The following is a 17,110-nucleotide window of genomic DNA, read 5'->3' on the forward strand; positions in this document are numbered from 1 at the left end:
ATCTAACTAACATATTGAAATTTCAAATTCGGAAGTTATCCCTTCTTGTTCTGACATGGTCTGGCCATTTTTTACTTTAAATGTTGCACTTTAAACATATGTCTGGGAGCACTGAGCAACCCTGCAGTCTCTTTCAGTTAAAACTTGTGTCTAAGAAGTGGTGTGCACCACAAAAAAGGATCCTCATATAGCACTTCAGAAGAGTGGGCACATAACTGGTTCTACACAATGTGGTGCAGCAAGCTGCATATAACCTGAGGAGGAGATCAGTAAACTAGCAGATGATTTGGGTGACTAATCTGTTTCCTCTGCCATTTGGTAGAATTTAGGAGACTGAGGAATGAGTGTTCACTTTCAACCTCTGCTTATATGTACTGGGCAGTCAATGATTCAGCTTTCCTCTGTTCAAATAAGCAGCAGAATATTTGGGACAATATCCCTTTAATAAACTAAACAGGGATGGAATGCTGGAGCTGGGACATTCTGTTGCAGTTGAATGGAGGAGTTGGCTGAAGGAAATGCAGTGAGAGCTTCAGGATTCCAGTGTGTTGGTGGCGGGGGGAGAGGATGGGGTGTAGGGAGTCCGGGGACAAATTAGGGAGCTGCAGGTTGTCATCTCACTGCCCTGGTGGTGTGATGGGTTTACGTGGCTGCCTGTCTTTAGTTTATCTTGCTTGAATAATGTGGTTGTGCCTCTTGGCTATTTGGTATTTTTCTCCACTTTCCCACTTCTCGTTTGGAGGAGGAGGAGGTTATGGGAAGTCTCAGTGATCCTGTGGGATGGCTTTGAGGATAGCTTCTTGTTCAGAAGGCAGAATTATTTACCTGTAATTCAGCATCTCATAGACTCATAGACTCTAGGACTGGAAGGGACCTCGAGAGGTCATCAACTCCAGTCCCCTGCCCTCATGGCAGGACCAAATACTGTCTAGACCATCCCGGATGGACATTTATCTAACCTACTCTTAAATATCTCCAGAGATGGAGATTCCACAACTTCCCTAGGCAATCTACTCCAGTGTTTAACTACCCTGACAGTTAGGAACTTTTTCCTAATGTCCAACCTAAATCTCCCTTGCTGCAGTTTAAGCCCATTGCTTCTTGTTCTATCATTGGAGGCTAAGGTGAACAAGTTTTCTCCCTCCTCCTGATGACACCCTTTTAGATACCTGAAAACTGCTATCATGTCCCATCTCAGTCTTCTCTTTTCCAAACTAAACAAACCCAATTCCTTCAGCCTTCCTTCATAGGTCATGTTCTCAAGACCTTTAATCATTCTTGTTGCTCTTCTCTGGACCCTCTCCAATTTCTCCACATCTTTCTTGAAATGTGGTGCCCAGAACTGAACACAATACTCCAGTTGAGGCCTAACCAGCGCAGAGTAAAGCGGAAGAATGACTTCTCGTGTCTTGTTTACAACACACCTGTTAATGCATCCCAGAATCACGTTTGCTTTTTTTGCAACAGTATCACACTGTTGACTCATATTAAGCTTGTGGTCCACTATGACCCCTAGATCTCTTTCTGCCATACTCCTTCCTAGACAGTCTCTTCCCATTCTGTATGTGTGAAACTGATTGTTCCCTCTTAAATGGAGCACTTTGCATTTATCTTTATTGAACTTCATCCTGTTTACCTCAGACCATTTCTCCAATTTGTCCAGATCGTTTTGAATTTTGACCCTGTCCTCCAAAGCAGTTGCAATCCCTCCCAGTTTGGTATCGTCTGCAAACTTAATAAGCGTACTTTCTATGCCAACATCTAAATCGTTGATGATGAAGATATTGAACAGAGCCGGTCCCAAAACAGACCCCTGCGGAACCCCACTTGTTATACCTTTCCAGCAGGATTGGGAGCCATTAACAACTACTCTCTGAGTACGGTTATCCAGCCAGTTATGCACCCACCTTATAGTAGCCCCATCTAAATTGTACTTTCTTAGTTTATCTATAAGAATATCATGCGAGACCGTACCAAATGCCTCACTAAAGTCTAGGTATATCACATCCACCGCTTCTCCCTTATCCACAAGGCTCATTATCCTATCAAAGAATGCTATCAGATTAGTTTGACACGATTTGTTCTTTACAAATCCATGCTGGCTATTCCCTATCACCTTACCACCTTCCAAGTGTTTGCAGATGATTTCTTTAATTACTTGCTCCATTATCTTCCCTGGCACAGAAGTTAAACTAACTGGTCAGTAGTTGCCTGGGTTGTTTATATTTCCCTTTTTATAGATGGGCACTATATTTGCCCTTTTCCAGTCTTCTGGAATCTCCCCCGTCTCCCATGATTTCCCAAAGATAATAGCTAGAGGCTCAGATACCTCCTCTATTAACTCCTTGAGTATTCTAGGATGCATTTCATCAGGCCCTGGTTACTTGCAGGCATCTAACTTTTCTAAGTGATTTTTTACTTGCTCTTTTTTTATTTTATCTTCTAAACCTACCCTCTTCCCATAAGCATTCACTATATTAGACATTCCTTCAGACTTCTCAGTGAAGACCGAAACAAAGAAGTCATTAAGCATCTCTGCCATTTCCAAGTCTCCTGTTACTGTTTCCCCCTCCTCACTGAGCAGTGGGCCTACCCTGTCCTTGGTCTTCCTCTTGCTTCTAATGTATTGATAAAAAGTCTTCTTGTTTCCCTTTATTCCCATAGCTAGTTTGAGCTCATTTTGTGCCTTTACCTTTCTAATCTTGCCTCTGCATTCCTGCGTTATTTGCCTATATTCATCCTTTGTAATCTGACCTAGTTTCCATTTTTTATATGACGCCTTTTTATTTTGTAGGTCACGCAAGATCTCGTGGTTAAGCCATGGTGGTCTTTTGCCACATTTTCTATCTTTCCTAACCATCGGAATAGCTTGCTTTTGGGCCCTTAATAGCGTCCCTTTTGAAAAACTGCCAACTCTCCTCAGTTGTTTTTCCCCTCAGTCTCGATTCCCATGGGACCTTACCTATCAGCTCCCAGAGCTTACCAAAATCCGCCTTCCTGAAATCCATTGTCTCTATTTTGCTGTACTCCCTTCTACCCTTCCTTAGAATTGCAAACTCTATGATTTCATGATCACTTTCACCCAAGCTTCCTTCTACTTTCAAATTCTCAACGAGTTCCTCCCTATTTGTTAAAATCAAGTCTAGAACAGCTTCCCCCCTAGTAGCTTTTTCAACTTTCTGAAATAAAAAGTTGTCTGCAATGCAGTCCAGGAACTTATTGGATAGTCTGTGCCCCACGGTGTTATTTTCCCAACATATATCTGGATAGTTGAAGTCCCCCATCACCACCAAATCTTGGGCTTTCGATGATTTTGTTAGTTGTTTGGAAAAAGCCTCATCCACCTCTTCCACCTGATTAGGTGGCCTGTAGTAGACTCCCAGCACGACATCACCTGTGTTTTTTACCCCTTTTAGCCTAACCCAGAGACTCTCAACACTTCCATCTCCTATGTCCATCTCCACCTCAGTCCAAGTGTGTACGTTTTTAATATATAAGGCAACACCTCCTCCCTTTTTTCCCTGTCTATCCTTCCTGAGCGAACTATACCCATCCACACCAACATTCCAGTCGTGTGTATTATCCCACCAAGTTTCAGTAATGCCAACAATCTCGTAGTTGCATTTATTTATTAGCACTTCCAGTTCTTCCTGCTTATTACCCATACTTCTTGCATTTGTATATAGGCATCTAAGATACTGGTTTGATCCTGCCTCCCAGTTTTGCCCTGACCCTCCTTCCTCTCTGCCATTATAGCCCACTCTCCCTCCTGTGTCCGACCCATCTCCCAGGTCTTGTTCCCCACTTACCTGTGGGGTTTGCTCACCTGTCCCCGTCGAACCTAGTTTAAAGCCCTCCTTACTAGGCTAGCCAGTCTGTGCGCAAATAAGGCGTTTCCCCTCCTCGAAAGTTGAACGCCATCTCCGCCTAGCAGTCCTTCCTCAAATAGCATCCCGTGGTCGAGGAAGCCAAAGCCCTCCTGGCGACACCATCTTTGCAGCCAGGCATTCACCTCCACGATGCATCTGTCTCTGCCCAGGCCCCTACCTTCAACAGGAAGAATCGAAGAGAATACCACCTGTGCTCCAAAATCCTTAACCCGTACTCCCAGAGCCCTGTAGTCACTCTTGATCTGCTCAGTGTCACACCTCACAGTATCATTTGTGCCCACATGGATGAGTAGCATGGGGTAGTAGTCAGAAGGCCGGATAATCCTCGACAATGCCTCTGTAACATCTCGGATACGGGCCCCTGGCAGGCAGCATATCTCCCGGGATGAACGGTCAGGGCAACAGATGCGTGTCTCCGTCCCCCTCAGCAGAGTGTCTCCAACCACCACTACCCTACGTTTCTTATTATCAGAAGACATCACTTGACTGGATTACTGCTCATCTTGCCATCAGAGCTGGGAGGCAAACATTTTTGTACTGTGTGGTAGTTCTGTCATATAGGCATATACTTCTGGCATAAATAATACTTTAAAGGTTGGACTGTTGTTTGCTTTGTGCTCATCATGAACTGATGTAGAGTGCCCCAAAAGGCACTGAGGCATTGGCACTTGGTCTGTCCTTCAGATATGCCTACGGATGCCTCAGTGAGCCAATAATACTTGAGAGTTATGGAAGTTTTAGAAACAAGACCCAAGAGTGTAGGCATCCAGTAAAATGATGTCTCCAGAGGAGACAAAGTATAGGTAAGTAATTTCCCTAATGGTTAGGTAATGCAGGGAGAGGGCCTAGTATTGTCTATAGTTGAGCCCATTAATATGACTCTTGGATTTAATTTATCATGCACTCCGGTTCCTTTACAATAGGTGCCCATAAACCACTAAGGTAACTTAAGTAAATTCTTTGAGATAGTAATTTTAGGTCTGCTGAGAAGTAAACTGGTAGTACTGCTGGAATGGGGAGGAAAGGTCGAGATAGACCAGACCAGCTATGATGGGAGATATGCTTATAGTAAACTTCTGAACGACACATTATGGTTATTAAAAAATGTGTAGCTTGTCAAACAACTGAGTGACACTCCCAAGTATTGTTATTTCAGGTGTCCACTGTGGTGGCTGAAGGCATTTGGCCTTAATTCTGATCTCATGCAGGTGTCTGATATAACCACTCACTTTGCCATTATATGGCACCAGTCCAGAGAGTAGGTATTTTGAACACCTCTCAGCAGAGGGAGGCAGAAGCTGAATGCCTTTTGTGACGCTCACTCTTATAAAGGGAACTGTACTGGCTGAGCACACCAGTCTTTTGCATGCCCCTGAGAGCTGATCTTAGTTTCATTGTAATATAATCCATTTGTATAGTCTGAGAGCACTGTAAAGGGAAGAAAAATGTAACCCTTCTGTAACATGCAGGAGAAGTGTGCCTGTCTTGATTCCTGATCAAGAAACCGAAGCTCCCCCTGCGCCTGACCTGTTGGGAAGTATTCTGTCTGGACAGAGCCTCCTCATGATGAGTGGGTCTGATGTGGTCATCAACAGAGATGGTTCACTAACAGCAAAGAGGGCAGGTGAGGGTTTGGCTTCTCAGTTCTTAATTAACTGTTTGATATTTAGTCATATGGGTCTCTGTCCTGCAAACACTACTTATGTGCTTAACTTTGAGTATATAAATAAATGTTTATGGGATCAGAGCGGTAGGTACTGATTAGAGTTTTTGACATATATATCCATGCTTCTATTTTAATTGCATAGTGATAAGGTCATTGGAATAACTGGTTTAATGGGAGGTGGTGGTTGTCACCTGTATAAGCAGGGCCCTACCAAATTCACAGTCTATTTTGCTCGATTTCATGGTCATAGGAATTTAATAGTCATGATTTCAGCTATTTAAATCTGAAATTTCATAGTGTTGTAATTGTAAGACTCCTGACCCAAAAAGGAGCGGTGTGTGTGTGTGTGTTTGGGGGGGAGGAAGGGAGGTATCGCAAGGTTGTAGGGGGTGTTATGGTACTGCTACCCTTACTTCTGTGCTGCTGTTGATTGTGGTGCTACCTTCATTGCTGGAGAGCGGTGGCTGCTGGCTGGGAGTCCAACTCTGAAGGCAGAGCCGCTGCAAGCAGCAGCCAAGAAGTAACGATGGTATGGTACAGTATTGTCCCTTACTCATGCACGGCTGCCTGCAGAGCTGGGCCCTCAGTAAGCAGCTGCCACTCTCTGGCCGTCTAGCTCTGAGGGCAGCAGCACAGGAATATGGGTGGCATGGTATGGTATTACCAGCCTTACTTCTGTGCTGCTGCTGGCAGGGCGCTGCCTTCAAAACTGGATACCCAGCCAACAGCCACTGCTCTCTGGCTGCCCAGCTCTGAAGGCAGTGCAGACATAAGGATGACACTACTGTGACTCCTCTAAAATAACCTTGCAAACCCCTTCCGCCCCTACAATTCCTGTTTGGGTCAGAACTTCCAATTTGAGAAATACTGGTCTCCTCATGTGAAATCTATATAGTATGGGATAAAAGCACACACAAGGCCATATTTCACAGTCCGTGACATGTTTTTCATGACCGTGAATTTGGTAGGGCCCTATATGTAAGTACTTCGCTGTAGCTGTTTTGTCATTTGCCACAACTCTCAGTGAATTGGATGAAGCAAAGAGACCTTAAAACCCAATTTTCCTGAAATTTCACATGCTTACTGCCTTCTTATTTGTGAAATACATGGTGAATGTTATGAACAGACAGCTCAAAGTACAGCGATGAGGAGCTGGGCAAAAAAATTAAATTAAATACTTGGTATAGTAGGTGCTGTATTCATATATTCAGGTACATTCACTCTCCTGACTTAATCATTCTTATCTTGGAAAATATCTGTTCATATTGAAATCTTAAACATAATTCTTAAAACTAATTATCCTTTAATTCTCCACATATCACTGTCCACGTATGTTAATCAGTCTCTAGCTAAAAGATTAGAAGCAGTCTTATTATATGGCACTTTGGTGTTTCCAAGTGCACTTGCTACTCTACTAGTGATATTTGGTTGCCATAAAGACACCATTGTCCAACATAAGCCTTGAGCATTTACTAAAATGGTACCGGGCGTGGTGGCTTGCTGTTGCCAAGGATGCTTCCACAGGCAAAAATGGAAGATTAAGACTGGTACAGAGTTAATGCTCCTTTAATTTTGGAGTAAAAAGAGTAAATGTTGAAAAGATTCTTTTTCTTTTGTATGTTTTAGTTCCGTCACTGCAGAGAAACTCACTTAGTGACTTGAGAGTGGAAGATGGATCAGGAGAAAATCTTCAACCAAGTACATTGCACTCAGGGACCACAGCAAGCAGCTCCAGTGCAGAACCTTCAGTTTCATTGGGGCTGAATCCTCACACCAGACCCACCTCATCAAGCTTATTTTCAACATCATCCTCATTAAGCAGGTTCAAGAAGGCAGTGAACCCCACACAGACCACTGGAAGAGCAGCTGTTAGATTAGAATATTCAATGACTCCTAGATCTGTTCAGACTCTCAGTGTGGCAAATCCGAGCAGACCTGGTCTAAAATCAGATGAAATGCCTAGATTTAATGGGGATTCTAAACATGCAGTGCCCTCTCGCTCCACATCTTTGAAACCCTTCAACAGTAACTCTAATTTGAGTTCAAAAAGTGTAGCTGTGAGACAGCTGCTAAAACCAGCAGCTCCCAAGAGGATTGATATCTCTGAGCTTCCCAGGATACCAAAGATTAAAAAGGAAATCGTCAGCAGGCATTCAGAATCAGAACCTTCAGAGAACCAAAGCTGTGACATCCCCAATTCCTGTATAACGCAGCTGACTGGCAAAGGGAGCACTAATCAGTCAGGAAAAGGGAGCAAGATGGAAAGCAACAAGTCAAATACCAAGGAATCTCAACAACAGACACACACAAGTGGAGGCTCTTTTTCCACAAATTCAAGTGTCTATGGAAGTACAACATTGTTGGGGTCATCAAGGAGTAAAGGTGTAAGCTCTTCTTTTGAGAGCTTTAAGATTAATATCCCTGGAAATGCAGGGCATTCCAGCAGACTGTCTAATCCTGGGTTTTGTAATACCTTCCGCCCTGTAGACAACAAAGTGCAACAGAAAGAGAATCCTTCCCCTCTCTTCTCAATTAAAAAACCAAAGCAGATCAAAAGCGAAATATTATACGATCCCTTTGATCCAACAGGCTCAGATTCAAGTTCAACAAACAGCAGTCCTGAAAGGCTTGTCTCAGGAGTGCCGCTAACAAACATCACCAGAACCATTTCGATTGAAAGTCCCAGAATTCAAACATTTCAAACTGTGCGTCGTTTTACCCCTTACACGTTAGAAAATATCTTTGGATCGGGTGCTGAATCATCTGATGTTCCATCAAGTAACACAGAGTCTCATGATGATGTGACAATAGAGGGGAGGATTGTGGAACAGATCTCCGATACTGAACAAGAGAAAATGGATGAGGAAGAATCTCAAAGCAGGCCCTGTACTTCATCTGCAGTCAAACGAACTTCTAACCTGGAGTATTTAGAAGAAGAAAGTAGAGAAAGTCCTAGAGTGTTCTTTGATGCAGAAGACCTAGCTAGAGCTAATGTGAAGCTGGAGTCAGATAGCCACTCTAGTAATGATGGGCAGCAAAAAATCCATAAAAGAGAACAAATGGAGAGAGAGTCACGTTCCCGATCCCGGTCAAACTCCAGCTCCCGAAGCCGGAAAAAATTGAAAAGAAAAAAGGCAGTCCTCAAAGAACATAAGAGAATCCCATCAAGGTCCAGGTCGAGAACACGCTCGAAGGAAAGAAGCTCCAGGTCCGCCTCTTGGTCAGCTGAAGAGGACTACAGCAAAATGCACAAATTGAAATCCAAGAACAGGAGGTCATCTAGTGATCGTTCCAGTAGTCATGAACGATCGAAAAAAAAGAAAGCAAAGGATAAAACGAAAGACAAAAAAGCAAAAGGTTCCTGGTCCAGGGACAGAAAGAAATCCAGGTCACGCTCAGGGAGTCCTGACAGTTCTTCTTTTGAGTTTTATGAAAGCCGAAAAAAGAAAAGGCGATCTGGCTCTTGGTCAAGAGGAAGAGAGCGTTCCCGATCAAATAGCACTGAGAGAACTAAAAGGCGGAAGCACAGGAGAGACAAAAGCTATGAGAGATATGATAAAAAAGATGGTAGCTCAAGGCCAAGGGAGAGAAAGAGATCAAGATCCAGGTCACGGGAAAGGAGAAAATGGAGATCTAGGTCACCCTCTGTATCGAGGTCCAAGGAGCACAAAAGCACTAAATCTAGGGGGAAAAGGCCACGATCTAGATCACGCTCCAAGGAAAGAAAGCACAAGCCAAAAGAGGGGTCTTCGCTTTCTCCTCCAGAGAAGGATCAGAGATCATCAGATGAGAATGTATCCAGTGTTTTTGTACATTGTCATTCTTTGAAACAAGAGCTGGAAGAGCCAGTGCCAGAAGAAGTTTCCTTAAACCTCCAATCAGCCATCATACCTGAAAAGGAGACTCTGAGAGAGACTGCTATACAACATGAAAATGCTCAAGAAAGTGCAGAGATGGAGCAGATCTCTGAGGAATTTACAGATGAAGCTGCCCTCCCGCTGCCAGAGAACACAAGTTTTCTTGCTTCACATGACAGTATAGATGCTTCCCTTGAGAAGGAATTAATAGATGGGACTGATTCAGCTGTGGTTAGTAGCCACAATAGTGCAAACCTGGAGGAGACGGCAACTAAAATAGCAGATGTTGAAGAGTGTCCATCTCTAATAGAATCACCTCAAGAGAAGGAAGTTATTGTGCAGGATGAAAGTGAGGCAACACCAACCCAAAGCTTATCTGAAAATCAAGTTGCAGTGTGTGTGAAAGATGCTAATGATGAGTGCCCTGTATTAGATAAAAAAGCCAATGATGTAAATAAGCCTGAGCCGGAGGCAGTACCTCAGGGTCCTGTGTTGAAAGCTAAAACACTTGTGAAAAGGGTTACATGGAATTTGCAAGAGGAAGAAAGTGATGCATTATCTGCTGAAAAAACACCAAGTAAGTTTGTTTGTTTTTGCCCAAAAATAAAAAGTCATAACTAAGGATATAATTTGATCACAGATTCCGTGACTTCAGCAGATCTCTTTGACTGCTTCAGCTCGGGCTTCAGCCCCACCATGACCATACCATGATTTTGTACATTTTTACTATGACTTCTCTGTGAATTTTGTGTAATTTTACTGTGACAAAATCATATCCATAATCGTAATGCACTGAGTATGTTGTCTGTAAGGGACTGTCAGTGAAATAGAAAGCTGTCTTTCACTTCTGAAGTGAAACTCTGAAGAAAAGTCATTGTCATAACTGTATGTGTCTACCCTACAAGCTGCACAGCTGCAACTACACGGCATAGATAGTTGCTGCAGCTATAGAAGGGATTTTTCCATTGCTGTAGTAAACCTACCCTCTTGAGAGGCAGTAGCTAGGTAGTCAGAAAAATTCTTCCATCAGCCTGGCTGCATCTACTTGGGAGGTGTGGGGTAGGGTTAGATTAATTACATCACACAGGGTGTGAAATTTTTCACAGCCCTGTGTGATGTAGCTGGGTCAATCTAATTTTTAGGTGCAGACCAGGTCTCTCATGGTCTAAAGTGACCAGCTCTTCACTCTTGTTAGCCCTGCAGATCTAACACAGCTAAGATAGATGTAACTGGATTTTGTTCCTCCTTGTGCATCAACTGCATTATTTGACAAGTTCCAATCAGTTATACTTGTTCAAACCCAGTAAAACAATAAGCTTGCACAAGTGTCTCTTGGCTCATAATTGAAAGGCACTGAGATTGTTCAGGTGTAGCCACAGACCTTCTTTGTCCTGCGAAGCCTCGGTGCTGGGTATGATTGTGATGGAAGGAATCCAGCTGGACTCGGAGCCCAGGTTGAGTTTGCAAGACTAGGAGAAAAATCCATCTTTTCACTTAGCACATGTGATATGGAAATCATTGAGACAATGTGAACATAGGGCCGTCCCTGTGAGGCTGTTAAACCTCTTACAGAGGAGAACTGCATCACAAACATCTTAATGGGGCATGATTTTCAAGAAGTGATGAGCAGCCTCTAAAATTCAGGTGTTTCAAGCTGGTCACCCAAAATTGCTAGTTACTTTTGAAAATGTGGGCTAGTGTGTGTAATCAGATTTTCTTTTTGCATCTGAAAATCCTCACTTAGCAGAATTTGTGAAATATAAAATTGGTCACTGCACAGAATTCTTTCTTAGCCAGTCACATTGCTAGATTTTTGCTTTTCTTACAGCTCACTTTGTACTTGTGATGTATTGGGTTTATCACTGTTCTTAAATGCTTTTTTTCTTGGGAATTTTAGGGGTGCCGTTTTACAAACTTCAGAGAGCAAAGGAAGGGGCCTGGAAAGCAGAGGACTTGAGCCAAACATTAAATCAGGTGCAGTTAAATGAGCCTCCTCCAACCAATTATATGATTCCTGAGCCTATGTTTCCTGATCTAGATTCTTCTCAGGTTGGTTCCCACTCCAGAAGCGAAGTGTCATGGAAGGCCATTCCACCTCATCCGTGACCTCGTTGTGCCCCGCCCCTTCCTCTGCGTGTAGTACATTCCATACAGCCCATGCGCTTCAGCAATCCAGTAACTGCTTATTCCTTCAATCCGTCCTCACACTTATATTTAAAAATCAAAGTTCATTCCTTTACTTTGCAATATACCTATAACTTCTGCTTTCCAGCATTTATTTGCACCCCCTAAGTCTTGCTTTTGGGGAACAAATTGTCTTGCTGTAAAACCCAGCTTTCTGGCCACGGTTCATACTATTTATGCTTGTCCATCTATACTGCCCACCCTGTGAGAAGTTGAGTAGGAGTAGTGCTGGCTGCTGGAGCACAGAAGTCTTGCTGTGGCATGGAAACGCCAGCCCTTTTGACTTAAAGAAATGTTTAGCAGTAAGTCACTTCTCTGTTTCAGTAGGTAAAAGCTGCTTTTAAATTCCCTAAACTCTGCTTTTCTGCACTGTGATATCAAGAAGCATTTGCCAAAGAGTGTCTCTATTTCACAGGTATACAGTCAAAACATACCTTTGACACCGCCTCTGCCCTCAAGTCTGCCACCCTATGCACCAGTCAGTCAGCCCACAGTTCAGTTCATAATGCAAGGGAGTCTTCCTCTGCTTGGCTGTGTGGCAGGACAGAGTTTGACTCCAGAGCCAGACAGCCTGGCTACGGCTTCTGAACCAGGAAATCAGACTGCTTCGGTTGGAGACGTGGAAGAGAAAATCAAAGCACCTAAACCTCCTCTGGATAAAACAAAAAATGAAGAAGTGAGTGAAAGCCCTGATATTAACATATATCTAGAGTTGTGTACTCAGGCTGTGCCAATCCCACTGAGGCATTTGTGTGTTGTCATAAATCATGAGCAACACTTCCGTGGCTTATCACTATAATTAGAAATTAGAGATGAATGAGATGTTCTGTTTTGTTTAACTTGCTTTAGGATCACAAATATTATTTCATGCTATGTGACTTCACTGTCCATACTGCCACAGAGTGACTAACTTTGCTTCGGATCACTGTGCTACCTGTGGAACACTGGACCAAGCTCGTCTTTGGTTTATCTGGGTCTTCCTCTGTGTGACAACTTTTTTGTGTCAGAGCCCTTCCTCGGTCTTTGCCCTAATTAGTTTCACTCTGCAGCTTCTGCTAGACCACAGTAGCAGACCTCTGCTGTAGCTGAATGCTCTTAGAAAGAGGAGGTGAGGCTCTTTTCTGCATAGCCACCTACCCCTCTCCCCTGCCCATCACAGTGAAACTGACTAGGACTGCATCAGTTTCTTGCTTTGATTTGTCGGCATCAGTTTCTCTGTGAGGGAGTTTGAGTGCAATTTAAAACATTTGGGATGCTTGAGCTACTACCAAATGCCAAATTCCTGAAAGCCAGAATATTCAAACTTGTATAAATACCTGAATTCATTCTCTTCTGTTTTGAAATGGACATAATTTGGGTACAGCCGAAGTCTAGATCCTTTAGTTAGAGAATCATAGAAATGTAGGGCTGGAGTGGACTTCAGGAAGTTATCTAGTCCATCCCCCTTTGCTGAGGAGGACAAAATTATACCTAGACCATTCCTCACAGGTAGTTTCTCACTTGTTCTTAAAAACCTCCAATGACATAAATTCCACAGCCTCCTTCAGTAACATATTTTAGTACTTAGTTATCCTTATTATTAGAAACTTTTTCCTGCTATCTAACATAACCTAATTTCCTTTGCTATAGATTAAGTTCATTACTACTTGTCCTACCTGCATTATATCCACTGCCACTGCATTGATGCTGAGTTGGGTTTCTTGATTATATTCACTATCTATCTTTGGGCCTGTAATAGTTATTAACACCGATGTGCAAGTCCTAAAAATCACTTTTACTATATTTACTGCTGAGTCCATTAAAAAAATGGCTTACTAACACTGAAAATCCGTGACTGAGCCGCAATTTTTATGTAGTGTGAATTCAGTTACAACAGAAGAATTGTAAGCTGCTTTTGATGTGATTTGTAATACTTTATCTTGGAGACCTCTCTACTACCCATCTTTTCTGTGTAATGTTAGAGCTATTTGAAGTTGAAGTATTCTCTTCCCAGCTACGATTTGCCTTCATAAACAATCTCAGAGCCTTTTAGGTACTTTTTTTTTTTTTTTTATCAATGGATGGATGCTTCACATTCAAGGCTGCTGGATTAGGGGAGGTTAGTCCAAAAAACAAAACAAAACAAAACAAAAACCAATTGAATTGAGGAATGACTGTCAAAATACAGTAGAACCCTCATTTTTCTCAGAGTAATTTAGCACTGAGCAGGGGTTCACTGGAGCAGTAATTGTAGTTTGCACGACGTGTGACTTCCATTCTAGTTCACTATAAGTGGGTTTCACTTCACTTGTAACTCTAAGTCTTGAAATAAATCTTCACTTTGTCAGCTGACTTTTTTAATAGGGCTGGACTCAGGAGGCTGCTTACAGATAATCTTGGGTTACTCATTCTTCATTTGTGCTTTGTAGTATATGAAGAAACTCCACATGCAGGAGAGGGCTGTGGAAGAAGTGAAACTTGCCATTAAGCCCTTTTACCAGAAGAGGGAGATTACCAAGGAGGAATACAAAGATATTCTCCGAAAAGCCGTACAAAAGGTAAAAAAAGAAAGAAAGAAAGAAAGAAAGAAAAAAAAAGGAAACGTTGACTTTTAAAACAGAAGGGGAACTGCGGACAGTTAGGTGTCAAAGTTTGGATTACATTTATAAGCTCTTGTAGCTGCATGCTGTAACAGAGTGGCAGATTCTAGAACTCTGCATAGGATCTTTCAAAGCTCTGACATAAGTACTAGGTGTTTTAGGCAGGGCTGATAGAATCACCTATTATTAAAGTTCTATGACACTTCCTATTTTAATACCCTGTTTTTCGAGTCCGAATAACTTTGCCAAGCTTTAACTAGTTGGGCTGAGATTTTCCATGTTGGGAGTCTGCCTCAGGCTGAATTTTCTTTGGAAAATTTCAGCCAAGAGAGTCTCGTTTCCAAGAATGAGTTAGGGAAGTATATGTTGGTTTTTCTCCTGCTAAATTCTGTAATCTTTTCTTGGAACAGCTCATGTCCCCAAGCTTTGGAGCAAGGACTTGAAATTTGGCAGGAGGTCGCCTTTGCATCAAGGATGTGCCTTTTGCCATCCCCCTGAAAATCTGCCCAAGTTGTAAGCCTTTGAAAAATCGCAGTTCATGCATACTTGGACGACTTTCGTTTTAGCTTCTAAAATGGAAAAAGAATCTAACTTCACTGAGCTACTTTGAGCCTCTCTCAGCCTCTCTTAGTGCTGACCAGGCTGCACATGCACCATCCCCACGGAGTGGCTGAGCATGCTCCCTCCAGCCCAGTGCTCCAGGGGCAAAGTCAGACTTTCCTTGAAATGGTTGCTCCCAACTGCTCTGGGGTGGGCAGGGCATTGGCAGTGAGAGCAGGGAGCCTGTCTCTTCTGCACTCTCAGTGACTCCTCCCTGCTGGCATCTATGTAACTTGGAGGAAGCGTCTGATTCAAATACAGAGCGAATAAAAACTGGACTGGGGGAGAGCAAGGTTAGATTCAGGCTTGGAGTCTGAGACTGGGAGGGAATGGTTGGGGGAGAAAAACTGGCACAGGCTAGGAAGAGTCTGAGATTGGGAGCTGCTGGGGAGGGTAGGCTGAGACTGGTTGGGCAAGGAGACAGTTTTGAAACCAGCGGGAAGGAGACTAGAACTTGGAGCTAATGAGGGAAATGGAGGGGTGGAGAACAAGAGTTGGGGTTGGACCATTGATACTGGATGAGGAGACTGGGCTGGCTAAGCTGGGCAAGGAGCCAGGGATGAGAGATGTAAAAGGAGGCTGAAATTGAATGAGAATGACTGACTGTGAGTGGGAGTCAGTGAGGAGGAAGCGGGAGAGAGTGGATGCGAAACTGGAAGGAGGAAACTGGGAGAGGGAGAGACTGGCAGTGTGTGGGAGAGATTGAGATTTAGGGAGTTTGGAGACTGTTACTAGGACCGATAGGGCAAGGAGACTGGGGACTGATGAGTGGAACTGTAGATTTGGGGGGAAAAAGGCGAACGGTACTGGAATAGGGAGCCAGGGATATGTAAGAAACTGGACTGGGACAGGGCAGAAGGGATCAGGCTTGCAGGGGAACAGGCAAAAATAGTCTGCCTACTAGATGATACTCACCTCCAGATTCTGGAATAGAATCAGAGATTCCTGAGTCTCGCCATTTCTCTGCTGTCAGCAAATATCAGTGAATCCTACTGGCACAGTATGTGTCTCATCCTAGTCTAAGTGCTGGTCCCCATAGAGAGTGACAACTTACTACTATCAGGTAGTCTATTAGGTCTGTGCAGTTGATGTGAAGGTTTTAACCCTGCTGTTGACCCATGGGAGTGTGTACATGATACCACGTAATAGAATTTCTATACTTTGAATCTGCTTTGTTGCAAAACCTAGGAAATTACACACAGACTACATTTTAAAAAAACATTAAGGTTGGAAAGTCAAGTACTCAGTTAGGAAATGCCAGAATTTAGATTGCTTATGCAACCTTAATTCATCCCTTTTGTGTGGATTCATTATGATGCAGCCTTTAATTACATGATCATGCAGCACAGTGCTCAGTTCTTGAGCAGCTTTTAATATGCTTACTGTTCTGTGTGGGGCTTTAAAACTTATTTGTTGCTCGCTAATCAAATTCTTCTTTCAAGACACAATTATTAATTTCCTCATGGGCTTTAGTGGCGTTCATTACAATAGTATCCAAGTGCTTCACAAATATTATCTTCATAATACCTCTGGGTAGTGGTGAGTGGTATTATCCCCATTTTGCAGATAGGCAACTGAGGCACGAGAAGCCAAAAGAATCCACTATTTTGAGTGCCCAATTTGAGAAACCAAGAAGCTGATTTTTTTCAGAGTTCTTAGGCTTATATAGCACTTCATACATTCAAAGCACAGCTCCTATTGACTTCATGCTCAGCACTTCTGCAAGTCAGCTACTCTGAAATTAAGGAACACATAATTATAGATCACCTGTGAAAAGTTTGGTTTAAGTAACTTGTCCAGCGTTACTGAGAAACTCTGTGGCAAAGGCAGGGATGGAATCCAGTTCTCTAAGGTAGCATTCAACTGCCTTAACCATGAGACTGTCCTTCCTCTTCCTTCAATCTCCTGACTCCTTCATTGCACACATTCCAACTTCTGCAAACATTTAAGCTGGGGATCCGTCAGACAACAGGCTGATTCACTGCACAACCCTGATTCATTGCTAGAGCAGATCCATCCTGCTCCCTGAATGAGGCAGGAGGCCTGTGGAACATATAATATATGGATCATGAACTTAAAGACCTTATCAAATGCATAAACACGAGGGGGCTGAATTAAGGTTGCACAGGCAACCTGAATTCTGGCATTTCCTAACTTTTGAGCATTTGACTTTGCAACTGTAAAATGTTCTTTTAAATGTAGCTTTTTGTGTTTTTTATTTTGGGTCACTCTGAGTCAGGATTTTGAATTCTGCATAGACATGCAGAGATTTTTGCCAAGCCACTTTGACATTATGTCCAATAAGCTTCATTGTAGGTACAAAAGAGAAGTCAA

General features: G+C 43.0%; 1 protein-coding gene across 2 annotated transcripts in view; it reads left to right on the forward strand.

Annotated features, from left to right (window-relative positions):
* The window catches only part of PHRF1 (PHD and ring finger domains 1), a 46,985-nt gene that overhangs the window by 28,545 nt on the left and 1,330 nt on the right, over nucleotides 1-17,110 (forward strand). Inside the window, exons 13-17 of one of the 2 annotated variants that reach the window (XM_050952777.1) lie at nucleotides 5,360-5,514; nucleotides 7,183-9,990; nucleotides 11,311-11,462; nucleotides 12,013-12,273; nucleotides 14,006-14,134. In XM_050952777.1, coding sequence (XP_050808734.1) covers nucleotides 5,360-5,514; nucleotides 7,183-9,990; nucleotides 11,311-11,462; nucleotides 12,013-12,273; nucleotides 14,006-14,134 — 3,505 coding nt within the window. The remainder of the gene's footprint in view (nucleotides 1-5,359; nucleotides 5,515-7,182; nucleotides 9,991-11,310; nucleotides 11,463-12,012; nucleotides 12,274-14,005; nucleotides 14,135-17,110) is intronic. The other variant, XM_050952778.1, reaches the window with a different exon arrangement.

Source organism: Gopherus flavomarginatus, chromosome 5, assembly GCF_025201925.1.
Source record: "Gopherus flavomarginatus isolate rGopFla2 chromosome 5, rGopFla2.mat.asm, whole genome shotgun sequence".
Taxonomy (NCBI): Eukaryota; Metazoa; Chordata; order Testudines; family Testudinidae; genus Gopherus; species Gopherus flavomarginatus.